At 44.8% G+C, this 26,528-nt stretch overlaps 1 protein-coding gene across 1 annotated transcript in view; it reads left to right on the forward strand.

Moving 5' to 3' along the window:
• The window catches only part of TMEM132B (transmembrane protein 132B), a 396,200-nt gene that overhangs the window by 196,266 nt on the left and 173,406 nt on the right, over positions 1–26,528 (forward strand). Inside the window, exon 3 of the mRNA XM_005691512.3 lies at positions 20,775–20,921. Within this exon, the coding sequence (XP_005691569.2) occupies positions 20,775–20,921 (147 nt within the window). The remainder of the gene's footprint in view (positions 1–20,774; positions 20,922–26,528) is intronic.

Consider the following 26,528-nt stretch of genomic DNA (forward strand, 5'->3'; position numbering starts at 1 on the left):
GAATATAGCTGATTAACAATGCTGTGATGTTTCAGGTGGACAGCAAAGGGACTCAGCCATACATATACATGTATGAATGTCAAGGTCTTAAAAGTATATTTTTCATTTAACCCATGGGAGGCAAATCAGTGTCACATATTATTTCTCTTGTGTGAAATTCATTCATTCATTATTTTTAAAAATATATTTATTTGGCTGCTCTGGGTCTTAGTTGCAGCATGCAGGATTTAGTTCCCTGACCAGTGGTTTGGACCCCTGCATTGGGAGCTTGGAGTCTTAGCCAGTGGACAACAAGGGAAATCCCTCATTCATTTATTAATTCAACAGGTATTTGAGTGCTTTCCATTTGCCTGGTACTGATATTGCACTGACTCTATAGTAGGGGAGGATGTAGTTCTCTGACCTTGTGAAGCTGTTTCCTCATAGGGGTGGCCCAGAGAAATTCTTGGTGTTCTGGTGTTTATGTGCTCTTATTTTCTGAGCCAACCCAAGTACTGGAGTACTTGAGGATTTTGAATGGAGCCAAGTTCAGATGGACCCATGGGGGAAGGGAGGGAAGGTCAGCTGGCTGGTGAGGAGAAAGAATGTCTGGCCAAGAATGGTCTGGACATGGCTCAGCACTGGGGCTCTTGATATCTTCTGAATCGGGGAGTAGTGTATTAAAAGTGATTTTGCAGCACTGCTGGCTAATGAAAAAATGCCCATCACAAAAGCAAATTAGTAGATTCTGCTTGCTTTTGCCTGTTTGTTCTTAACGCTTTGTTGCCTTTTGTTCTCTGCTTAATGACCTGTTTGTTGCTGTTTGAAATGCCTGTGGACACTCGACAAGGTGCATCAGTAAACGAAGAGGCTGAATTGCGTGAGGCAGGCATAAGGAAAGAGCCCGGGAGAGCTGAGAGGGCACAGGCAGTGAGTGCCAGGCTCCAAGCTGGGGATAATCTTAGCTTTTAAGAGGAGCAGAAAAGGGGAGAGTTTTCCCAGATTCAGTGCTATCTGATTGAGTTTTTGCTTTTGCAGAGATGAGAACAATTCCCCAGATGAACGTACCAAGCAGTGTCATGATTTAGCTAGTATCACATGGAGAACTGTTATCCAAGTTTGAGATGAATCTCCATCTGTGACATGGGACTTCTTCTCTTATATGCCTCTGGATGTGTAGTACTTTTTAAAATTATAGTTGATTTATAATATGTTAGTTTCAGGTGTACAGCAAGGCAATTCATATATATGCATGTATATATGCATATATTTGCATATATGCATATATGCAATGCATATTACATTATTTTTCAGATTCCTTTCCATTATAGATTATTACAAAATGTTGAGTACCATTCCTTGTGCTATACAGTAAGCCCTTGTTGGTTATCTATTTTTTATATAGTAGTGTGTATCTTTTAATCCCAAATTCCTAATTTATCCCTCTTCCCTTTCCTTTTTGGTAACCATAAGTTTGTTTTCAATGTCTGTCAGTTTATTTCTGTTTTATAAATAAGTTCACCTGTATCATGTTTTAGATCCCACGTATAAGTGATATCATATGACATTCGTGTTTCTCTGGCTTCCTTCACTTAGTATGATAGTCTCTAGGTCTATTCATATTGCCGCAAATGGCAAAAGCTTCATTCTTTTCTGTGGCTGAGTAACACTCCATTGTATAGGTGCACCCCGTCTTCTTCATCTGTTCCTCTGTTGATGGACACTGAGGCTGCTTCCACATCCTGGCTATTGTAAATAGTGCTGCTGTGAACACTGGGGTGCATGTATCTTTTTGAATTAGAGTTTTCTCTGGATGTATGCCCAGGAGTGGGATTGCTGGATTATATGGTGGTTCTATTTTTAGTTTCTTAAGGAACGTCTATACTGTTCTCCTTAGTGGTTGTGCCAGTTTACCTTCCCACCAACAGTGTAGGAGGGTCCCCTTTTCTCTACATCCTGGATGTGTAATATTTATAATCCATCTCGGAAGGATATTTCTGAAGAGATTACAGAGTTAAGGAGCCTGTGGGACAGGGGAGACTGTGCCTGAGACAGTTCTGAACATCCTCGGCTGTATTATCCACAACTTTGAATACCCCAGACAGAAATCTGGTCTCTTTACGGCACTTGCTTTTCCCCTTAAAGGTACATTCATGGTCCACGGCACAGAAAGTTTCATTTTTGAAAGGAAGATTAAGAAATATGGTTGCTTCTCACTTTCCAAGTCTCTGTAACGTTGTAGCTTCTTTTACAAACACAGCTAGAAATATAGGAGCCTAGAAGATAGGGACCCAGCTGGGTTCTCCGATTGTTGGTTCACTAAAGAACAGATGTGTCTCTGGTCTGTGTGTAGAGCACAGAATTGTCCCTGGCAGGACGCCAAGCGAAACAGTGTCACCTGGAGTTTTGTCTCCCTGGTCTTTGATGCTCACATAGTTGCTGCCGTAGGTAACTGATGTGTTACCCTGCTTCCTTTGTGTCTGTAGGATCTGAGCTAATGGATCACTTTTTGTCACAGCAGGATTAAAACAAGGACTTGACTGCAGAATAGTGTATGTGTGGGTGTATGTGTCTGACACCATGTCAGTGTGGTCTTGGGAGACTGTGTTCCTGAACTGAGTAAATGGAGAAACATTGTCCTGGGGTGGAGAGAAAGCAAAAACTCCTCTGGAAATGCTTCCCACAAAGCAGGCTCCGGGCTGCAGATCCATTGCATGTCAATGGATACCAAGTTGTTACATACTGGGCAAAATTGCGTGGGCGGAAGGTCTTGCTACTGGAAGTCTCCTCTGCAGACTTGAAGACAGAGGTTCCTCACGGGTATCCCCTTAGGTTGGGGCAAGTGAGTCAGTCACCTGTTCACTGTAGCATCTACCTGCCCAGCTACTCACCTTCAAACCTGTCTGGTTCCTGGGGGCAATTGAGTTTACAACCATGGGTCAGAGTAGCTGGGACATGGGCAGCCTTCTGGAAGATTCCTAGCCCCAAGGCTGGCAGAGAAGTAGCTGAGCCACCCCTCTCCCCCCACTCTCACCTCTGACCCAAGGAGCGATGGGAGCCACCGTGATGGATATCTCAGGGACAACAGGTGGAGGACAGAGGTTTTCATAGCCCTCTGCTCCCTCCCATCTTTGTCCACACACAGAATCCCACGCCTCCTCCATCCCTGGAGGGGAGGAGAAAATCTCAGGCAAGACTACTTTCAGTTATTTTTAAAATTAATTAATTTTTTATTGATTTGGACATACTGGGTCTTATTTGTGGCATGTGGAGGGATCTAGTTCCCTGACCAGGGATCAGACCTGAGCACTTTGCATTGGAAAAGTGGAACCTTAGCCACTGGACCACCAGGGAAGTCCCTCAGTTTTTATATTTTAAATCAGCCTGGCTACACCGAGAATCAAAGTTAATTTGAGTTTTAGAAAGTAAAGAAAATAATGACTTTGTGGACTCATGTTCATACCCATTATGGGTCTTCCCTTCCATCCATGGACTGGTGGGGAGTGGAATGAAGTGGAATAAGATGTCCACCTTACCCTGAGGCTAACAGTTATCTCATGGGGACAGTTAAGCTGTTGATGGTTAGAAGGTACACAGAATGAGTGATTCATACTTGTTTGCTATAAGCCAGGTCAGGCATTGTACTGTGGATGTAAATACATTCATGCAATTAATACTCAAGGCTGCCCTCCAAGTGGACACTGTATCCCCATTTTACAGACAGGAAACGGGTCTGAAGAGGCTAAAATAATTAGTGTTAAGTTACATAGAGAGTGTCAACACTTGACTTTGGACCCGGGCACTGGGGTCTGGAGGTGTGCTTGTAGCTCCACTGTGGCACTGCTTTTCCCATCAGTTTCCATCTGGATTAAAGAGGCCCTGGGAGAGGTTTGGAACACTTCACCTGACAAGCAGCGCTGAGGATGCAGAGACAGCAGGGGCGTCTGGCCGGCGTCCTTGCAGGGGGAGCTGTGTGGGCTGGGACCCGTGGCCACAGGGGCGCGGCCTCAGTTCTGTGTCTGCCCACTTGTGTGACTGCGGGCGTGCGACTCATTCTCTGTAGCAGTTTCGCAGATTTTCACGAAGAACAAATGAGATAACGTGTGAAAGCCGTCAGCAGGCGTTTGGGGAGGGTAACCGAAAATGAGGCGCCGTTTCAGCTGCTACTGTAAGTGACAGGTGAGAGTGGGGTCACCCCTAGTCTCGAGGCCTTTAAATCCACGCCAGCTTCCCTACCCCTCAACCAGCCTTGGTGGCCAAAGTTGCCACAGAGGCGCCACATGAAGTTAGGCTAGAGAAGCTTCATAATCAGCAACCACCTTGGCATCTTGGCTTTCCTGGTGGCTCAGACAGTAGAGAATCTGCTTACAACGCAGGAGACCTGGGTTCGAGTCCTATGTCGGGAAGATCCCCCGGAGAAGGGAATGGCAACCCACCCCAGTATGCTTGCCTGGAGAATCCCATGGACAGAGGAGCCTGGTGGGCTACAGTCTATGGGGTTACAAAGTGTTGGACATGACTGACACTTTTACTTAGCACCAGAGAGATTGCGGGCTCTCTCAGCAGGAAGAGATAGATCTCTTTTGGGTGCGTCTATCTTAGATTTAGATGCAAAAGTGGCTTGGCCTGGACATCACTGCTTTGTTTCTCCCTGGGTTGGATGAAGCCCATCATTCCAATTGCAGGGACTGGCTGCACTTCATTGTGTGATTGGTTAATTCGACAAGTGCACACTGAGTACCTAACGTGCGTGCAAAGCAGCTTAGGAAGTGGGGGATGTGATCGAAACAAGCCTGATGTGGTCTCTGCTGGGGTGAGTCTTTTGAGTCTGAAGACCATAATGTATATAGAAACTTACAGATAATTATTTAATATTAGCTGTGATAAGTGCTAGGAAGGGAAAAATCAAGGCCAATAAAAGAAAAAAGGAATCCAGTCCTGTGTACCTGTGAAGGCTTCCCAGAGGAGGTGTCAGTTGAGAATTGAAGGATGGAAAGGAGTGAACTGGATTGTTGGAGGTGAGGAAAAAATTCAGCCATAAGGAAGAGTTTTGCAAAGGCCTAAAGCATTTGGGATTCAGATGAGAAAGAGCTGGTAACCCAAAGAAAATTTCATGGGGGTTTGACTAAGTGGGGATAGGGCCAAGGCAGTAACTGGCCCAGGAGTAGGGAAGGAATTGCAAGAACCCAGTGAGAGTAGAGGTTGTGGGACAGGGCTGGACCACAGGGACCATGCTCACAGGGCGGGAAGCTCAGCCATCATCACCAGCAGGAAGAAGCCAGGGTATTAATACCCCAGCTTCTCTCCTCTCATCATCTAATCTGCTGTGCCTTCTATTGGATGAACCCAGCCGGAAGCCAGAGGGAGGACAAGAGGTCCTCTAGAGATGTTGTGCACAGCCATGAGCTTCTATCAGTAGTGGACAAGAAAAGAAGGCTAGCAAAAGGGTCTGTGGGAGAAACAGAGACCAGTGAGTATAGCCATATGTGGGGAAAGTCTATGTCTTCCGAGGACAGAGCCAGAATCCTAAAAAGAGAAAATTGCTCCTGCTAAGTGCTTAAAATTCAATCCTCCCATGACATGTATGAGATGGTTACTATGATCCCATTTTACAGAGGAGAAAACTGAGGCTCAGTCAGGTTAGTTGTTCATAGAGTAGATAAATGGTAGAGCCAGGATTTGAATCTAGGCAGTTTGGTTCTGGAGTCTGTGCTTTTAGCCACAAAGCTAATAGCCTATCCACTGCCTCCTTTGGGCAGTTTGATGATCTCTCAATCATGGTTGAGATCATGCAGGGTCTTGTGGGATTTTGGACTTTTTATAACAATGGTGGTAGCCGGTGCAGGTTTTAGGCTTGGCACTTTGATGGCTTAGGATTTGGAGAGATCATCCTGCTTGCTCTGTGACTTCTAGCAGTGGTTGTAGAGTGCTTACTGTGGTGAGGACGATGGCAGGGGACTTGCTACTGGACTGGACATGAGAGCCCGTTATAGAAAGAAGGGTGTCAAGGTTGATCCCTGGGTTTCTGATTGAGCAATTTGATGTATGCTGGCTGCCATGAGCTGAAATTTTCACGTCTCCCTGCATGGATATGTGGGATTCCCAATGCCCAGTGTGATGTTATTTGGAGATGGGACCTTTGGGAGGTATTTAGTTCATGAGGGTGGAGTGGAGCTCGCAGTTGAGATTAGTGCCCTTATAAGAGAGCTTTCTTCGCCTCTCTGTTCCCTACCCCATGAGGACACAGCAAGAAGGCAGCCATCTGCAATCCAGGAAGAGGGCTCTCAGGAGCTGAATCTGCCAGCACCTTGATCTTGGACTTCCTAGACTCCAAAACTGTGAGAAATAAATTTCTGTTGTTTAAGCCACCCAGGGTGTGGTATCTTGTTATAGCATCCTCCACTAAGAGAGTGGTCTTCTCTCAAAGGGGGCAAGAGGAATGAGGTGGCTTTTATTTTTATTTTTGGCTGAGTTGATCGTGAGTTCGGTTTTGGATGCATTGAGTTTGATTTCTTTTGAGACTTCTAAGAGGTGATTTCAGGTGGTGTTCAGTTGGAACTTGGAAAGTTCTGTTTGTAAACAATTATTTTGTAGATCATTACACTCTAGATGGTAGATGAAGTTGGGAAATGGATGTATATATATGTGTGTGTATTTATTTCTCAGGAGCTGTAAATACCAAGTTACTGAAAATTAATGACAAGTCTTCATGGAGATGAACTATCCAATGTACCAGGTTGATCCCTTGATTGTGTCCAGGTTGGAGACAAAAAATTCATAGTGGCTCACAAAATGTTTTAAATTATTACAATGAAATGATTCTTTACTAGGCATTTGAAGATTTTTATCATCAAACATTCTAAAAAAATAGCAGGCTTGACAGAAAATGAGTTTAATTCCATAAAAGGTCAGGTTATTTTTGAGTTATGAATTGAATTTTATACCTTAGGTTTGTTTATTAATATTTATTCTGAAGTGATGGATATCACAAAGGGAGAGGATCTCTGATTGTTTCTGTAGGTTCCCTTCGTTTAATATTTGCTTTCTGTGCTTACAGTGATGGTTGAAATATTGAACATCCTTCCGCCATCTGTGGCGGTAACTTTGTGTATCATCTGTGAACTTTGGGAGAATTTTATTTGGTCCTCTGAGTGGTAGAAATGTCAGGTCCTGGCTGCTTTTGTCAGTGCACTTGCAAATGCAAATATTAATAGAAGAAATCCAACTCAAAGCAGCCTGAAGGGAATTTCCTGACTCATGTAACTGAAAGACAGTCTCAGGTCTGACTGGATCCAGATGCTTAGTGTAACCAGGAAGCCATCTCTTTCCACCTATTGCCTTTGTTTTCCCCTGTTGGTTTTATTCTCAGGCAGGTGGTGGGCTCTTGGAACACTTATTACTTAGCGACAACAGAGCTGGACTCAACACTGCCTGAAAATTTATGGTTGACATGTCTATTTGTGGTCCAATCAGTTATGGCCAGGGGGATGAGACATCCTGATATTTTGGGTTGAGTCACATGCTTCCTCCTTGGACCAATCACTGTCCAGGAGGACACAATGCTTTGATTGGCTACAGCATATCAACCCTTGAAGCCGAGGGTGGGGTCAGCCTACCCTGAGGCGCCTGGACTGAGCTTAAGTGGATCCCAAGGGAGGTCCAGGTAGGTGCACTGCACCAGGAGAGGCGGTAAGTGCTGGTAGATTCTACTTGTACACCTTCTGGTCTTCTGTGGATCAGATGACCGGTACTGGGAGCCTGTTGGACAATTCTCACAACAGTTTTTCTTCATTTCTCAGACTGTTTCTGAAGCATTTTACCACCAAGGGGCTGATTCTTGGAAATGAGCTGAGTTGGCTTATGAAATGGCCAGCATCTGAGCGTTCTTGTCACTACCACCAGCACCGTGAAGTCTGCATAGTCCTTATATGCCAGACTCTGTTCTAAGAATTTTGTGTGCACTGTCTCCATTTAATCCTTTCAATGACCCTGTGAGGCAGTAGTAGTAATAATAGTCCCATTTTACAGATGAGGAAACTGAGGCACAAGGAGGTTCAATGACTTTCCTAAGGTCACAGAGCTGGAGTCCATTTTCTCCCCCATATTTTTAAGATGTGTGTGTTAACTAGAGTGTCTTTTTCTTTCTTAGAGTCCAAATTTTAAGTCAGAAAGTAGTCTTAACTTCATATTCCATCTGTTTTGTAGAACTGTGTATTTCTCCTACACATAGTAGATGGTTAATGCCTGACACGTAACAGATAAGTAGTGTGTAGATTGTAAATTAAATCAAATACTTCCTGGCCACATTTGAATTCCAAACCCCTGACTCTGACTTATCTGCTTTCCCAGTTCCTTCATTTCAAAAGCATTTCTGGTTCTTAATTGCTGCTGCTGCTGCTAAGTCAATTCAGTCGTGTCTGACTCTGTGTGACCCCACAGACGGCAGCCCACCAGGCTCCCCCTTCCCTGGGATTCTCCAGGCAAGAACACTGGAGTGGGTTGCCATTTCCTTCTCCAATGCATGAAAGGAAAAGTGAAAGTGAAGTTGCTCAGGCGTGTCTGACTCTGTGTGACCCCATAGACGGTAGCTCACCAGGCTCCCCTGTCCCTGGGATTTTCCAGGCCAGAGTACTGGAGTGGGTTGCCGTTGCCTTCTAATCCTAGGTTCCCATAAAACAATATTACCTTGCTAATTGGATCATGAGAAGCCGTTTGTTGAGCTCTGAGAAAATAATAGCCTCCTTGCCCCCTGCCACTTGCTGCTCATGGTGTGTGTGTGTGCGCGCACGTGTGTGTGTGTTTCTCTATTGTGCTTTGAACAGGTCTACTTCAGAGAGGCACCCGCTGTCTTTAACTTCATGCCGTGGGACATGATGATCTGAGACAGTGGTTGGGAATCTGAGGATAAAGCCTTCTGTGCTTCATCTTGTCGGATGTTTAAATGTGATCTGAAGAGGGACTGGTTTTCATGGTGGGAGCCAACAGTGGGGCTTTACAAAGAAGTGAAGTGGATGAACAGACTATATTCCTCATAATGGGACAACAATGGACTTGAAATTGTGGCAGGTACTGGCTTCATGGCTGTGACCCAGCACATCCAGAGTTTGTAGGGGAGCTGCTTGCCCTTCTGTCCACTAATGCTGAAAAATAAGCATGTGCTTCACATGGGACCAACGGCAGAGTAGTGAGGGAGTGTCTGGAGCTCAGCCTGGGATCCAGTTTGCCAGGAAAAAATAATCGCAGGCATGTGTGCAGGTGGTGGTGGGGATATTATCTCTAGGAGGCTGAATATCAGGTGCCTACAGTGTTTTTTCACAGCATCATCTTTCAGGATTTGAAACAGCTCAACTGGAATTCCATCACCTCCACTAGCTTTGTTCGTAGTGATGCTTTCTAAGGCCCACTTGACTTCACATTCCAGGATGTCTGGCTCTAGATGAGTGATCACACCATCGTGATTATCTGGGTCGTGAAGATCTTGTTTGGACATGGAACAACAGACTGGTTCCTAATTGGAAAAGGAGTACGTCAAGGCTGTATATTGTCACCCTGCTTATTTAACTTCTATGCAGAGTACATCATGAGAAATGCTGGACTGGAAGAAACACAAGCTGGAGTCAAGATTGCCGGGAGAAATATCAATCACCTCAGATATGCAGATGACACCACCCTTATGGCAAAAAGTGAAGAGGAACTAAAAAGCCTCTTGATGAAAATGAAAGAGGAGAGTGAAAAAGTTGGCTTAAAGCTCAACATTCAGAAAACGAAGATCATGGCATCTGGTCCCATCACTTCATGGGAAATAGATGGGGAAACAATGGAAACAGTGTCAGACTATTATTTTGGGCTCCAAAATCACTGCAGATGGTGACTGCAGCCATGAAATTAAAAGACACTTAATCCTTGGAAGAAAAGTTATGACCAACCTAGATAGCATATTCAAAAGCAGAGACAGTACTTTGCCGACTAAGGTCCGTCTAGTCAAGGCTATGGTTTTCCAGTAGCCATGTATGGATGTGAGAGTTGGACTGTGAAGAAGGCTGAGCGCTGAAGAATTGATGCTTTTGAACTGTGGTGTTGGAGAAGACTCTTGAGAGTTCCTTGGACTGCAAGGAGATCCAACCAGTCCATTCTGAAGGAGATCAGCCCTGGGATTTCTTTGGAAGGAATGATGCTAAAGCTGAAACTCCAATACTTTGGCCACCTCATGCGAAGAGTTGACTCATTGGAAAAGACTTTGATGTTGGGAGGAATTGGGGGCAGGAGGAGAAGGGGCCAACAGAGGATGAGATGGCATCACTGACTCGATGGACAGGGAGGCCTGGCATGCTGCGATTCATGGGGTCGCAAAGAGTCGGACACGACTGAACGACTGAGCTGAACTGACAGTGTTTTAGTGGGAGAACTGTTGGCATCTGGAGTGGGGCAGGACTATTCTGTTCACGGCAGGGCATTTGGCATCCCTGGCCATACTCCTTTGACTCAGCGGTCTCCCACCTTTCTGGCACCAGGGACCAGTTTTGTGAAAGACAGTTTTTCCACAGACCAGTGCGGTGGAGAGGATGGTTTCAGGATGATTCAAGCACTCCTATGACAGTAAAGAATCTGCCTGCAATGCAAGAAATGCGGCTTTGATCCCTGGGTCTGAAAGATCCTCTGGAGGAGGAAATAGCTACCCACTCCAGTATTCTTGCCTGGGAAATCCTGTGGACGAAGAAGCCTGGTCGGCTACAGTCCATGAGGTTGCAAAAGAGTTGGACACAATTGAGTGAGTAAACAACAGCCGGAATCTAATGCCACTGCTGGTCTGACAGGAGGTGGAGCTCAGGTGGTAATGAGAGCAGTGGGCAGTGGCTGTAAATAGAGATGAGACTCCCTGGACTGCTAGCTGTCTGCCACTCACCTCCCGCTGTGTGGCCCAGTTCTTAATTAATCCTAGGCTCCCACAGAACAAAATTGCCTAATGGCCTGATACTGGCCTGTGGCCTGGGGGTTGGGGATCCCTGCTTTAAACACGAGCATTCTCATCTGAGGTTCAGCTGGGGAAGAATCTTCTTCCATACTCACTGGTGTGTTGGCAGAGTTTATTTCCTTGCTGTTGTAGGACTTTGGGCCCTGGATGTTTTCTGACTGTTGGTCCTCAGTTGCTGGAGGCTACCCAAGCTCCTGGCCACGTGGGTCTCCCAACATGGCTGCTTACTGGTTCAAAGACACCTGGGAGAGAGATTCTGTAGAGCGAGTCCACTAGCAAGATGGAGTCCTATAAAATGTAATGGAACCATGGAATGACATTTCATCACTTCTATCATACTACTCTGATTAGTAGGAAGCACAGGCCCTCCCCACACTCAAGGGGAAAAGATCCTAAAAGATGCGATCCCCTGGAGTCCCGATTCATAGTGGACCACCCCACTGTCTGCTGCACCTGGTATGGACCAGAAGTAAATAAGTAAGTGGCTAAGTAAGACATGCCCCAGGCTGGAGGCAGTCATTTTTGCCGGTTTTGGGTGTCTGGGGGCCAAGGCAGAGTTTTGGATATACTTATCTCAGTGCCGTAGGAAGTGTAAAAGAAGGGAGCAATTCGTCCAATTTCCGATTTATCAAAAGCTATATGTATAGTTTGATGAATTTTTAGCTTTCTTAGGTGAAAGGTTAAACAGTGAGAAAAGAGACAGGAGATAGCTCCTCAGGAATCAGCGTGTGTTGCTTTGGGGACGTTCTCATTGGAATTAAAACCCTACTTTACACGTGCCTGTTCTCAGAGCTGCAATCCATGCCCTCGAGGACTCCGCTCTGAAGGGTTTCCAGCACGGGTTGGTTGTTTGTCCTTCCAGTTGACTCCTGCTCTCTTTAGGACTGAGACCGAAAGTATCTATCCTTAGAGTCCAGGTTCAGCCACCTGGGCAGGAGGGAGCCCCACCTGCTCTGTAGTCATGAGCATGGCAGGCTCCTTGCATTGACTCTTTTCCCTGTCCTGTAATCTCTCCCAAGTTTAAATCACGGTCTGCAACGAGCTCTCAGCAGAGCCCGCCTTTGCCAGTCTTCAGGTACCTAGCGGGAGATTCATGCCTCTCTCTGTGGTTAATTTATCACAGAGAAAGTGGTTTGCTGGGAGAATCCAAATTAAAAGTATCTTTATAGTTTTGCCGAAGCTCGTCCTGAAAGTGCTCCAGCGCCCAGGGCTCGGCTTATCTCAGGAAGCGAGTTGAACACCAGATGTTCCTTTGCGTTACTCTCCTTGACAGAATGTGATTGTCTGAAATGTGTCCCAAGCACTGTTATCCAAGGATTGTTCTGGGGACCACCTGCATCAGAATGGCAGCCTGTTTAAAAACAGCGCTGCTGGGTCCCGCCCTAAACCTAGTGAGTCACAGTCTTTGGAGGTGGGGTCCAGATAGCTGTAACTCGGCTATTCTGATGGTCCGAAAGTCTAAGAACCTCTGGTCCATGGGGTTCTCATGCCTGAACTCTGTCCCCTGCTCTTGATAGCTTTTATCTCTTACTGAGCATTTTCAGCCCTGAAGGTCTGATATTTATGGAGCACCCAGAGATAGATGGTTAGATAGAGACCTTTCATTCTACCAACAGTTATTAAGCACCCCAATTTTCCTGGCACGGCTCTCAGAACAATGGATAAAGCAGGAAACACAATATTAAAAAAAAAAAATTCTACCCATTCTCCTGGTGCTTCTGTCCAGCGGGAGAGACAGAGAATAAACAACAGAAGCAAAGTCTGTGGGTACTAGATAGGGCTTTATTTTAGACTGGGTGGTTTGGGAAAGGCTCAGAGAGATATTTGCTGGAACCTGAAGAGGATGAGGGAGTGAGTCCTGTGGGTGTCAAGGGAGATCTTTTCAGGTGAGGGGAACAGCATGAGCAAAGGTTTAAAGGCAGGAAGTCATGTGCTGTTTTAGGAGCTATGAGGAAGCCAGTTCCCCGCCAACAGAGAATGTTAGTATATTTCACATGCATAAAATATGCACCTTTCAGAGCACTGACATTTAAAACTACAAGTGTGTTATGGAAAGTTTTTCTTTAATTTGAGAATATCTGGCCATTGGAAATGAATCCACTGAAAATGGGAACATGAAATCATATAGAAAGTCATGAGAAAAACGAAACCTGATTGGGATTTTTCTTCTTCTTTGAGAAATGAAATAAAGATAAACAAGTAAACAAAATCCAGTGATTCCTTTTCGGTGCTGCTCAGAATGAAGAATGCATTCATTGCCTCTTGACAGTTTTTTGTGGTTATTTCCCTTCAATTTTATAGAACTGCACGGTGTTGCATTTTTCATTTCACACTTGATGTTGTCAGTAGGATCTCAAAAAGGACCAGCTTAGCGGAAGTATTTCAAGGCTTCCCCAATTTCCCCAAGAGCTTCACTGCTTTGCTACTCAAGCGGCTCTCTTTTGAAGCGCTTATCTCTTTTCTCGTTGATTTCCCCTTCTTCACTTGTGAACTGTCAGTAAGTATCTCTTGAAAGGGGGTGGATCCTTTGCCGGATCCTTTTTCTCAGTAGCTTGGTTGGCATTTGTCAATCCTCCATATTCCAAGGTTGGCATTTACACTTTGCAGTAGATTTGCATTGCATTGGCATTTTATTTATAGCTGACAATCAGCAGGGGCCGACCCCACTCCCCAAAAGACATAAGATGCTGAGTTGGTGCCACTGTCATCCAAACGCCAAGTGAGAGTGGGGATTGGTTTCCTGAAGGCTCTGTTCATCTAACAGTTTCTTAGCTTGCCGTGTTATTTTTTTCTATGTAATCACGTAACTTGGAGAACACAGATAACAAATAGTTGTATGATGAAGACCCTATGGAAATATTATAAGTTTTTTTTTTTTTTGGTGAATGTCAGGAAATGGTTGTTACATAAATGAACTAGAGGTGATCCCTGCGGGTTGGTCCTTGTATTATTTCTTCACAGTAGACTAGGACATGTTAGCTTAAGAGTCAAACTCAATTTTTTACACATCTAATTGTTTTAAGTATACTTGAAATAAGCATGTTGTATTAGACATTTAGAGCTCGCTTGCTTTGCATGCCCTACAAAACTGTTCCCAGCGTCTGTTAGTGATAGACCTTGTAGCTTTAAGACTCCAAGCTACAGTGGTGCTTTGGAGCTGTTTGACCTGGAGATTTCCCACCGTTCCGCTCAGTGACATGTAAGTTCCCTCTCCGATTCTTCTCTCTCTGGGGCTCCCTGCCCTCCTTCCCTTCTGGCTAGTGGCCCCCATATAGTTTGGAGGATCTTAGGCTGTGAGGGACTCCTATAGTAACATGCAAACCTATCAAATCTTTGCCCAGGTAAAGCTTTTGCTTGCTACTGCCACCTTGTGGTCGTATCTTTCCCTTGATCAGCCCCCAAATCCCTCAAACTCATTACAGTGCTGAGACCATTAATCGTTGTCACAAGGTTTAGATTATTGTAGTTTTTAAATAACAAGAGTTAAGAATATCACTAAGCCTAAAAATATTTCTCTAAAACAAACTTAATGAATATTCAAGACATGGATTTTTCTGGGCTTAGATTGTTGTAACAAATAGGATCTAAAATTGGGAAAGGTTTGGACTGAGAACTAGGATTTAGGGACAATTTTATAACTTCTATGTAGGAGAGAGGCAGAACCTCAATAATCTAGCTTTAGGCTTGTGTTTTTGATTCCTACCATCCATTTTTTTCTATCTCGAATTTCCTTTTGGCAGCCACTCCCTGCTAACCCCTCCCCTGTGGTTCAGATGGGGTTAATTTTACCTAGTGCAGGATGGTCATTGGTGGGCCAAACCATTAAGCATTGTCCTTTCACCTACCTCGGCCACAGTTTTAGGTCCAAGGTTGAATACTCAGTCAAGTTCAACCAATGAAAACCTGGCTTCAGAATTTTGTTCTGGAGTCAAGAGCAAAATCTTGAGAGAGTCTTACTTTTGCTTTGTCGATGAGGATGCGAGATCTGGAGCTGTTGCAGCCACACTGTGATCACGAGAGGAGAGCCTGTCAGTGCACAAAACCCGCATATGTGAGAGCTGAAGAGAGTCAAGTGCCTAGGGAACTGGAGGCATCATTTAAACCTTTGTGATGAGTCGATTCTAAAGCTGGCCCTACTTCTAGACATTTAAGTAGATATGAACCAGAAAGGGATTATTTCTTTGGTCAACTACAATCATAGAAAATTTCAGAGAATTTGTCAGGTGTACACTGATGTCCTTGGAACCCAAAGTATCAAAGATTGAATGTTCTCTACAGTTTGCCCCATCTTGGGATATGAGAAGAATTTCCTGCCAAGGAAAAAGAGTAAGATGAGAGAAATCATATTTGGAGAGGAAGTGGTTGGGGTCCTGCATGGAGACTTAGAGCAGTTTCAAAGGACGAGGACATCTCATAGGGAGGGGACTTGATGCCTAAGTGTATGGTCTCTGGAGAGTATGCAACAGTTCACGGTGAGAAAAACCCTAATGGTAACACTGATCCGTTTCTTTGTCCCAGGTGTTTTTCTAAGCACTTTATATTCAGTGATTCACTTAACCTTCATAATAACAACATTATAGGCAGATATTCTTATCACACACATCTTATAGATGAGGAAACCAGCTCACAGATGTTCAGTGATTTGTCCAAACTCTTAAAACTGGTTCGTTGTCATCATCACTAACTCCATCATCTCCCTGACCTTCGTCCCTGGGAGCATCCAGCTTTCCTAGGCAGGCAGGAATGCCTGGTATTTCACAACCATCCAAAGCAAAGATAATTAGAATATATTTCTCTTGGGGAAGAGTCAGGGGAAAGGAAAATTAAGGAGTTTGGGATTAACATATGCACATTGCTGTATTTAAAATGGATAGCCAGCAAGTACCTACTGTATAGCGCAGGAAGCTCTGCTCCATATTATGTAACAACCTAAATTGGAAAACGATTTGAAAAGGCATACATACATGTATATGTATAAGTGAATCACTTTGCTGTATGCCCGAAACTAAAACAACATTGTTAACCAACTGTATTCCAATATAAAATATAAAAAAAATTAAAAAGAATATACTGCTCTTTATTTTGTAAGTTTGTTTTATTAATGTGTCAGCATCTGTTTACCCAGGCAACTGAGTTTCTTAATTTCCTCCTTTACTCACAGAAAGTAATATAAAGTAATATATCCATGTATGTAGCACTTCCTCTATGCCAGCACTTTGTATTGTATTATCTCTCTGCCTGTGTATCAATGTTATGACGTGGTCGCTGTATTCATTTCCTAGTGCTGCCCCAACAAGCTGGGGGGCTTGAAACAACGGATGTATGCTATCTCACAGCTTAGGAGGCTGGAGGTCCGCAATCAAGGTGTCAGGAGTGCTGGTTCTCTCTGGAGGCTCTTAAGGAGAATCTACTCCCTGCCCTTCTCCTGGCTTCTGGTGGGTTGTCCACCATTCTTGGTGTTTGTTGGCTTGTGGACAGATCACTCCAATCTCTCCCCTTGTCTTCAGACTGCCCTCTTCCCTGTATCTCTGTCTTCTCCTTTTTGTTCTCTTATAAAGACACCACTCATTGATTCAGGCCCATCCTAAATCCAGGAGGGTGTCTTCTTGAGATCCTTTAACTGATTATATCAGTGAATATGCTATTTTCAGATCAGGTCACATTTTGAGGTTCTGGGTGAATCTGAACTTTTGAGGGACCCTATTCAACCCACAACACCCATCCTTAGTTTTTCCTGAGAGAGGAGGAGCCTCAGCATGACAGATAAAGTGAACAGCGGGGCTAGGACCCAACCTGGATTGCCTGGAATGAACATTGGCTCTTGTGTCTCAGGTGTAGCTGCCAGAGGGGCAGACCGGATCCCGCTTCCATGGTGGAATCGGCTTTCGATTGCAGTCCTTTTCTGTAGTCTTCCGGTGTCACAGATTTTCATTTGTGAACCTGAAATAACAATCCCCGTTCATAGTGCTCTCAGGAGGTGAAACGTTCAGACAGGTGAAGCACAAGACAGTTTAGGCAAAGCCCCTGGAAAAGAGTCTGACCCATGGGCGTGGCCTCAGGGAATCCTAGTTATTACAATTCAACACAATTTCTGAGCAGTGTCAGGGTGCATGCGGCTCCTAGTATTGTGCCTCCATGGGTATTTGGAGAGGAGGACAGTTTAAACAGGAGGAAAGTATTGTCCATGATGGTTTTGACTTCAAGTTGCAGCCATTTATGCTTTTGAATGGTCATTGGTTCAGTTTCCTCGTGAGCACTTTCCTTGTTGTGAGTTGCTTGGCTAACTCTAACGTTAGTAAGTGCACTTCTCTGAATATTTTGGCTGGTGAGTTTCCAACAACCAGAATGTGTGCATCTTTTGTTGTCCAAGTACTCATCTTCCGTATCTTCTAGGGCTAAGGCAGAACATGACATTTCTCTGTGCTGCCCATACCCACATAAATTTGCCTGTCTTGTGGCAGCTCAAGTTTCCTTGAATGGGAGCATAAGTCCTACCCTCACAGGTGGTATAGGAATTACATGCATTAGTGATGAAAGGTACCAGACAGCCTGGCATATGGAAGGTGCCCAAGATATTTTGGCATTTGTTAGTAAGACTTTTTCTACAGTATGATGGGGCAAGTGGTAGACGAGCCATTCCCTGGTCTGTACCAAAACCATTGGATACTCACTGGTCTGGACTGAGCTTTGTCCATCTTTGTATTTCCTGGTGCTTCATATATAGCACCTGGATCTCAAGACAGTCTCCTTAATATTAGAGGACTGGGTGGATAATCTTTGGTAGGAAATTGTTTCATGGCATTGATGATTTCAGAGTTCTCAAATCATGTCTTCTCAAGCAGACAGAGATTTGACTTACACGCAACCACAGCTAGAGACACTCACTGAAGCTTTGATGTGCAGAGCTTGGTCATGCAGACATGATCATGCCTAGTTGAATGCCTAGTTGGTTGACCTTAGTCTCTAGTCCCTCCAGAGGTTCAAGTTGATACCATATGACCCAGGGCTCCCAGGTAAACAGAGATGCTCTAATCAGATAGAACACCACAAGGGCTTAGAGGTCACCTCCTAAGAGTTGAGGGCAAAGACTCATCTTCTCTTTGGGCAAAGTTCATCCTTTACTGCACATCCGCTGTGTGGACAACCAAACCATTGAAGTAGATGGCTTAAGTATAAGACACAAACACTTAGATGTGCTCACCGGGCCAGTCTTCTTCTGCCCTACAAGGTGGCAGATGCTGTGGGCTGGAGAGACCTAGCAGAACGCGATGGGGAGGCTATGGGTCTCTGCCCTCTCTTGTCTCTGCTGGGTGGAGTCTGGCCTGCAGTCCAGGTGTCTTTCTTGCTTGTCCATAGCTGCTGGATTGTCGCCTGTCATTGGGCCAACAGGGAGGAATGCTCATCTGGACTCCGAGGCTCTTCCCCATCATAGACGAGGTCAAAGTCTCAGGTTACACTGTGTCCTGGACACCTCGAGGGGTGGTGGAGGTTTGGGGGAAAAGCCCCTAGGTGTGTCCAGGGTGGCAATGGTCTAACTCATCTTGGGAACTCCCACTGAGCTTGCACAGTGGAGAAGTCATGTCCAAGAGTGAAAGTTCTCCATGGCCTTGACTTGCATTCCTGGTAGCAACATGAAGTCTGCTTGCTTTGTTTGGAGCTTTATACTGAATGGTTGAGAGTGAAAGTGTTAGTCACTCAGTCGTGTCCAGCTCTTTGCGACCCCATGAACTATAGCTTGCTAGGCTCCTCTGTCCATGGAATTCTCCAGGCAGGAATACTGGAGTGGGGTTGTCATTCTCTTCTCCAGGGGATCTTGCTGACCCAGGGACTGAACCCAGCTCTTCTGCATTGCAGGCAGATTCTTTACCAAATGAATGATTATGAGTGTACGTAAGAGTCCACATGGAACAAACAGAAAACTACATATATGTGAGCACAGCTGGGTGGATTCTCACAACCTGTAGTGCAGTCAGCACCCAAAAGAAGAAAAAAACATTGTCAGTGCTCCAGGAGCCCCCCAGGGGAACCCATCCAGCTGTTTGCTCCAAAGGGTAACAGATGCTAACGTCAGCCTCACAGATGAGTTTAACGGTTTCAAAATTTCTATAAATGAGATTATACAGTGTGTGCTTTTTGACATCTGGCATCTGCCACTCAACCTCCAAATATAGGAGGTTCATCCATGTAGTTTAAAAAAAATTGATTTTAATTTGATTTAATAAATATTAAGGTGATATCTGTTTGGAGATGTCAATTAGTACACACAGATTTATTCCTAAATTGTTCTAATAAATTCCTAAATTTATTTTTACTTTTGATTGGGGTATAGTTGGTTTGTGGAATCTAAAAAAAAAAGGCTACAAATGAATGTATCTACAAAACAGAAATACAGATTTCGATAATAAACTTATGGTTACAAGGGAGTAAAAAGTGGGGGAGATAAATTGGAAGACATACACACGTGTGGTAAGTCACTTCAGTTGTGTCTGACTCTTTGCGACCCTATGAACTGTAGCCCTCCCGACCCCTCTCTGTCCATGGGATTCTCCAGGCCAGAACACTGGAGTGGGTTGCCATGCCCTCCTCCAGGGATCTTCCTAACTCAGGGATCAAACCCGCATCTCTTACGTCTCCTGCACTGGCTGGCAGGTTCTTTACCACTAGCGCCACCTAAGAAGCCCTGGCACATACACGCTGCTGTATATAAAATAGATAACTAATAAGGACCTACTGTATGGCACAGGGAACTCTACTCAGTACTCTGTAATGACATATATTGGAAAATAATCTAATAAAAGGGGGGAATATATGTATAACTGATTTACTTTGCTGTACGCCTGAAACTAACACAGCATCCATGTAGTTCTGTGTGGTACTACACTGTTCATTCTTGGTATTTCTGTCTTATTCCATTGGGTGACTGTATATTTTATTAGTTCTGCTTTTGATGGACAATGTAGGCCGTTTCCCTACTGGGTTTAATATGACAGCGCTGCCGTGAACTTTCTTGTACAGGTCTTTTGGGGAAACAAACGCCAGCATCCCTGTTGCTCATATGCCTCTTGCCTGGAAAATCCCATGGGCGGAGGAGCCTGGTAGGCTGCAGTCCATGGGATTGCGAAGAGTTGGACACGACTGAGCGACTTCACTTTCGCTTTTCACTTTCATGCATTGGAGAAGGAAATGGCAACCCACCCCAGTGTTCTTGCCTGGAGAATCCCAGGGATGGGGGAGCCTGGTGGGCTGCCGTCTATGGGGTCGCACAGAGTCAGACACGACTGAAGCGACTTAGCAGCAGCAGCAGCAGCAGCAGCTATGAGTGAACGTGCTGTAGAGTCTGCAGAAAGTCCTGGAGCACATGAGGAGGTGCCCTTGACAGTGGCGGGTGAGAAATGCCCAGTGAGACTGGCATTCTTTCCCACAGAGCCTCTGCAGCTGGCACAGTCCCTGCAGCCTCTCAGACCCTTCTGCTTTATGAGAACCCTTCTTCATCCACCCCCAGGGAAGAACCGGCCCCCAGATCCTATCCGTGCCTGCCAGACACATCTGTTTTGTCTCCATCCTGCAGGGCCCCTGAAGAAGAAAGTGATCTGGTTCCTAACACACCAATCAAACAGAAAATTAACATATGTGGCAGAATGCTGGAGCTCCTACTTCGGGGCACTTGTAAAGATAACAAGACACTTAGTTTTTGAAGGAAAGCCATTTACTGGCACTCTTTTTTGCATCTCCCAGAGGAAAGGGGAGATCGGTTCTAGCTCCCTGTTTTGACTCTCTGTTTTGAACTAAGATGGTCATATATATATATTTTTCTACCCGACAGAATTAAGGCAGCAGCCGGTGTGAAAATAACTGCAGTGAGAGTCAGCAGCGAGGACCAGTGGGCAGTCCAGGAAGAAATAGATAACGACAGCGTTCAGACCACGGCCACCCTCACATGCGTGGGCCATCACCCGGACACACAGAGCAGGTAAGCGCTGGGATCCTCAAGGTACCTCAGCAGCCGTTTGTTGGGGATGGCTGCAGATGCTGATAGCAAAATAATGTGTGTATAAATAAAGCAATGCCTCTGCATTTAATGGGCGATGTGTTCTTTTGAGCTCTTCAGCGCAGCTCCGTCCTGCAGCTTCTGAATGGGTCCATTATGGGATGTGATGCTGGCTGAAGGCTTTATCCTTTATGCTCTTTATACATCAATGACCTGATTAGGTTGGCAATCTCAAAAATTACCTGCACTCACATTTGTCATGGTGCAGGGTTTGATAACCATTATTTTTAAATTTTATTATTGTTATTGTTGGCAGCAAAGAACTGAAGAATGAAATGGGTAAAATAGAAATGATTTAAGAGGCAAGTGGGAAAAGTACTTTTTTAATGAGCGGATGTAGGGGGGCTCTAAGCTGTCTGGTAATTGTCTCTTAGTGCTTAAAGGTGGTTGTTCTGCAGATATCGCACCCGGGTATTGGCATATGGGCTCAGAATGTGAAGTTAGGTCAACTTTACATCGTTGGCGGATCTTCTCCAGCTCGGATACCACCCTTGGGTTTATGGCGCTGAGCTCACCTGGGAGGCAGAGGGAGGTCATTGCTAATAATATTGCATCGGGGCTCCCAACAAGCAGAATGAGCTCAGGCCTGTTGCAATAGCCTTTTCTACGATCTCTTTGCCTGTCTTCTCTTCTCTTTTGACTGAGCAGTGCCGGCTATGCCATACTCCCATTTTATTTTTCCCAAATATTTATCTATTTTTGGCTGGATTATTTTGGCTTAGTTGCAGCCTGAGGGCTTCTGTCTAATTGTGGTGCACAGACTCAGTAGTTGCAATGTGCAGACTTAGTTGCCCTGCAGCATGTGGGATCTTAGTTCTCTGACCAGGTATTGAACCTGAGTCCCCTGCATTGCAAGGTGGATTCTTAATTACTGGACCACCAGGGGAGTCTTTCTACCCATTTTAAAGCCATTAATAGCCCCCCCTTCAGCCAGGATGAGACCTAACTTCTCAGGTTGGCAAAGAGCCCCTTTCTGATCTCTTACTTACCACCTTCTATCGTCATAACCTGTTCTCTTTTCTTTAGTTCTTGTTTTTGCCTTTTTGGCTTTTTGGCTGTACCGTGGGGCATGTGGGGTCTTAGTTCCCTAACCAGGGATTGAACCCACATGCCCTGCAGTGGAGGTGCAGAGACTTAACCACAGGACTGCCAGAGAAGTCTCTCTTTCCTTGTTTTTAAACGCTTTGAGGTCCATGATGTTGGGCACTGAAGGAGCACTTGGTGAATGAATGAGGGGGTCGGTGGTGGGAGCATGAGAAATGGAGAGATTGGGTGGAATTTGCTTTTTCCAGTGGATTTCTAGGCTGAGTGCTGTTTCATCTTGGGCAACCTCAGCCAACCTCAGCTAGAACTCAGTTCTGACTGCTTTTGAAGATCTCTTTCAAAAGGAAAGAGAGACTCAGGTTGAGTGACCAAAAAGCCTTCTATTAAGGGTATTGACCAGGGGATCTGGGTTCTGGGTGCCTCTCACTCCCAAATCAACATTCTGGATATTGTCCTTTACATCCCTTGACAGAACTTTAGTCTGAGACCTCAGTTGACCCATGATTTCCCTGGAAATCTCTACTTGCTATCTGAACACCCCCGAATCCTGCGTTGATACATGAAGAGAGCTTAGGATTTACATATTTGGGCTCAGCTGCAAGTGCTAGAATTCCCACCTAAAATGGCTGCTACAGTAGGGTTTTGTGATCTCATGTGACAAGAAATTCGGAGGTGGGTGTTTCCGTGGTTGGTTAATCTCGCAGCACAGTTGTGTTGCCTGGGGGTGTGCTCTATCTTTCCGCTGTATCATGCCCAGTTTGTTGGCTGTCATCCTCCAGCTTGTTTCCTCGTGGCTGCAAGATGGCTGCAGCAGTTCCAGACATCACAAACTTATCTAGTTGTATACAAAGACTGGAAGGGAGGGGGGCTTCTCCTCATGTATCTTTTTTGCTGGGAGAGAAGACCTTTCCAACTGGAAAGATGATTTCCCCTTCAAGTCTTCCTTTTAGATATCATCAGTAAGCAGTGGGTTCCATGCCTTTGCTCAAGAATTAGCACAGTCTGGGAAAGTGAATATTTGCTGTTATTTTCAGGCTTTGTACTGGGAGAAGGTCTTTGCTATTAGGGAAGAAGTGTGGTCAACTAGCAGTGTTCGGCACACTCTTTAAAAGTGGGACCTGTCAAGGATTGTGGTTTGATTTCTGCTTTGACTCCACTGAATGGCTTCCTCTTTATTGCTGGGGTGTTTATCAGGTGGGCTTTGACTGATACCCTTAGGTACTGCATAAATGAAGTCCAAGCAAAAAGGACTCCTAGGAGCACGTGGAAAAGTTCAAGGTGGGGAAACCTATAGGTTTCTCCCAGAACCAAGAGTGTCTGGATGCAGTATCCCTAGCATCCTGTCTCCTTGTCTTTCCTCTGGGTTGGTATCAACTCCAGCAGGCTCTCCCTCCTGGTGGCAAGCTGACCACCAGCAGCTCCCAGCATCCATCCTGCTGGCTTGGTCTCCTCAGGGAGAACATGCTCTGTCCCATGGTGTCCAGCACAAGTCTTGGGGCTGCTCATCATTGGGTCTGCTTGGAGTAACGTGGATCTCGTACTCACCCTGAACCAATCTCTGCAGCCAGTTGTAAAATTAGGGGATGGCTGGACCCACCCGAACGACCTGGACTTCAAGTATGAGAGAGGGTTCTTGGGGCAAAACAGGAGGGTAGAAACAGGAAGTGGCTAGGAAGTCCTGCTTGGACCCTCCTGCTGGGTTGGAGCAGCCCCAGTGGGCTGCCTGGACGTGCACCCTCAGAAATTACTGTGTGGGTCTCAAATGACCTTCTCCATGGTTTATGCACATGGAATTGATTTGGTTGAAACACTGGACTGATCAAGTGCTGATGTTTTAAACTGAAGGACAAGCACAGGCTGCAGTTATCACTTTGGTTTTCAGAGAATCAATTCTGCATTCTCTTTAGAAGATATTTATAAAGTTACAAGAGGAAAAAAGCCCTTTCATAACCAGAGTTATGTAATTATCAGGCATTCTGACGCCCTCTTCTTCTCTTTCTTCACTTTCTGTTTTTGACCTCCCTGGGGATGTTAGAAGGACAAGGACTGTTGCTTTGGCGTGACAATTTATGCTTATCTAATATCCTTCTAAAATCCATTCCATAATCTAAATAAATAATTGCTTCTTTTTATACTTTTTTTTTTGTTGAATTGTGAGATCAAATGAGGTGTGAAATACAAGCTCATGGACCGTATTTGCCGGGCTAACAAAGTGAATCTATGAATATATCCCTAAATGAAACATCCCACTGAAAGCTGTAATCTCTGAATTGTGACAACCTTGGGTGGAATAGGTTTTTTAACAGAATATAATGCACGCACTGCCTGAAGTTCTGTGATAAGAATTAAATATGTGTCATATGGGAAGATTCGATGGGCTCAGTGAGGAAGGCAGTAAAGGTCTTCATTTAAAATATTTTAATGAACACTCATTGTGAGGAAATGTGAGTAATAAAGATGAAAACCACAAGATAAACAGTTGCATTGTCCAAAGAGGAGAAAAGAAGTTAGAAAAATAAGCAAATTTGAAAGTGTTCAGAACAGATAAAGCAGACCCAAGGGAAAGGAAAGCTGGATGAAATGGACTCTTGATATGGAGACAATGTGCAACCAGCTAGGTTGAGCTGAGATTGTTTCTTCAGTGGTTTCCATCGGACTGTTGGGACCCAAACATTGGAGAAAATAGGCTGCCACTTTTTGTATGGTCAGAAACCACATTGCAGAGCTCATCCTCCTCTAAAAGTTGGGACAGAGACAAGTTCTTAGGAGTGCCCCATGGAAACAGGAGTCTCCATAGGAAAGAAGCCAAACCCTAAAATAGATTTCTTGAAAGAAATAGACACACCTCAGTTCAGTTCAGTTCAGTTCAGTCACTCAGTCATATCCGACTCTGCGACCCCATGAATCGCAGCACGCCAGGCCTCCCTGTCCATCATCAACTCCCAGAGTTCACTCAGACTCATGTCCATCGAGTCCATGATGCCATCCAGCCATCTCATCCTCTGTTGTCCCCTTCTCTTCCTGCCCCCAATCCCTCCCAGCATCAGGGTCTTTTCCAATGAGTCAACTCTTCGCATGAGGTGGCCAAAGTACTGGAGTTTCAGCTTTAGCATAATTCCTTCCAAAGAACACCCAGGACTGATCTCCTTTAGAATGGACTGGTTGGATCTCCTTGCAGTCCAAGGAACTCTCAAGAGTCTTCTCCAACACCACAGTTCAAAAGCATCAATTCTTCGGTGCTCAGCCTTCTTCACAGTCCAACTCTCACATCCATACATGACCACTGGAAAAACCATAGCCTTGACTAGATGGAACTTTGTTGGCAAAGTAGTGTCTCTGCTTTTTAATATGCTGTCTAGGTTGGTTATAACTTTCCTTCCAAGGAGTAAGCGTCTTTTAATTTCATGGCTGCAGTCACCATCTGCAGTGATTTTGGAGCCCCCCAAAATAAAGTCTGACACTGTTTCCACTGTTTCTCCATCTATTTGCCATGAAGTGATGGGACCAGATGCCACGATCTTAGTTTTCTGAATGTTGAGCTTTAAGCCAAGTTTTTCACTCTCCTCTTTCTTTTTTCACTCTCCTCTTTCACTTTCATCAAGAGGCTTTTTAGTTCCTCTTCACTTTCTGCCATAAGGGTGGTGTCATCTGCATATCTGAGGTGATTGATATTTCTCCCAGCAATCTTGATTCCAGCTTGTGCTTCTTCCAGCCCAGCGTTTCTCATGATGTACTCTGCATAGAAGTTAAATAAGCAGGGTGACAGTATATAGCCTTGACGTATTCCTTTTCCTATTTGGAACCAGTCTGTTGTTCCATGTCCAGTTCTAACTGTTGCTTCCTGACCTGCATATAGGTTTCTCAAGAGGCAGGTCAGGTGGTCTGGTATTCCAGTTTATTGTGATCCACACAGTCAAAGGCTTTGGAGTAGTGAATAAAGCAGAAATAGATGTTTTTCTGGAACTCTCTTGCTTTTTCCATGATCTAGCAGATGTTGGCAATTTGATCTCTGGTTCCTCTGCCTTTTCTAAAACCAGCTTGAACATCTGGAAGTTCATGGTTCATATATTGCTGAAGCCTGGCTTGGAAAATTTTGAGCATTACTTTACTAGCATGTGAGATGAGTGCAATTGTGCGGTAGTTTGAACAATCTTTGGCGTTGCCTTTCTTTGGGATTGGAATGAACATGGCTATAACCCAGTTGAAAGAGAAACTGACCTCAAAGGTAAATGTTTACCATGAAGTGTTACCATGTTTGAACATCTGGGTCCAGTATTTCAGGAGTTTTTCTTGACCTGCTCTAATCCAGAAATGATTATAACCAGTTGAGCAGAAGAAAGGATTATCCTTTTTACTAAGTCAACTAACTCATTGCTTGTTGTGAAATTGAACAGTGGAAACCTTAAGGAACAAACAGTGGTAAGAGAGGAAAAGTCATCTCTAATCACATAAACGTCACGTGTCATTTTATGGCTCCACGGAACA

The sequence above is a fragment of the Capra hircus genome, chromosome 17 (genome assembly GCF_001704415.2).
Source record: "Capra hircus breed San Clemente chromosome 17, ASM170441v1, whole genome shotgun sequence".
In the NCBI taxonomy this organism is placed as follows: Eukaryota; Metazoa; Chordata; class Mammalia; order Artiodactyla; family Bovidae; genus Capra; species Capra hircus.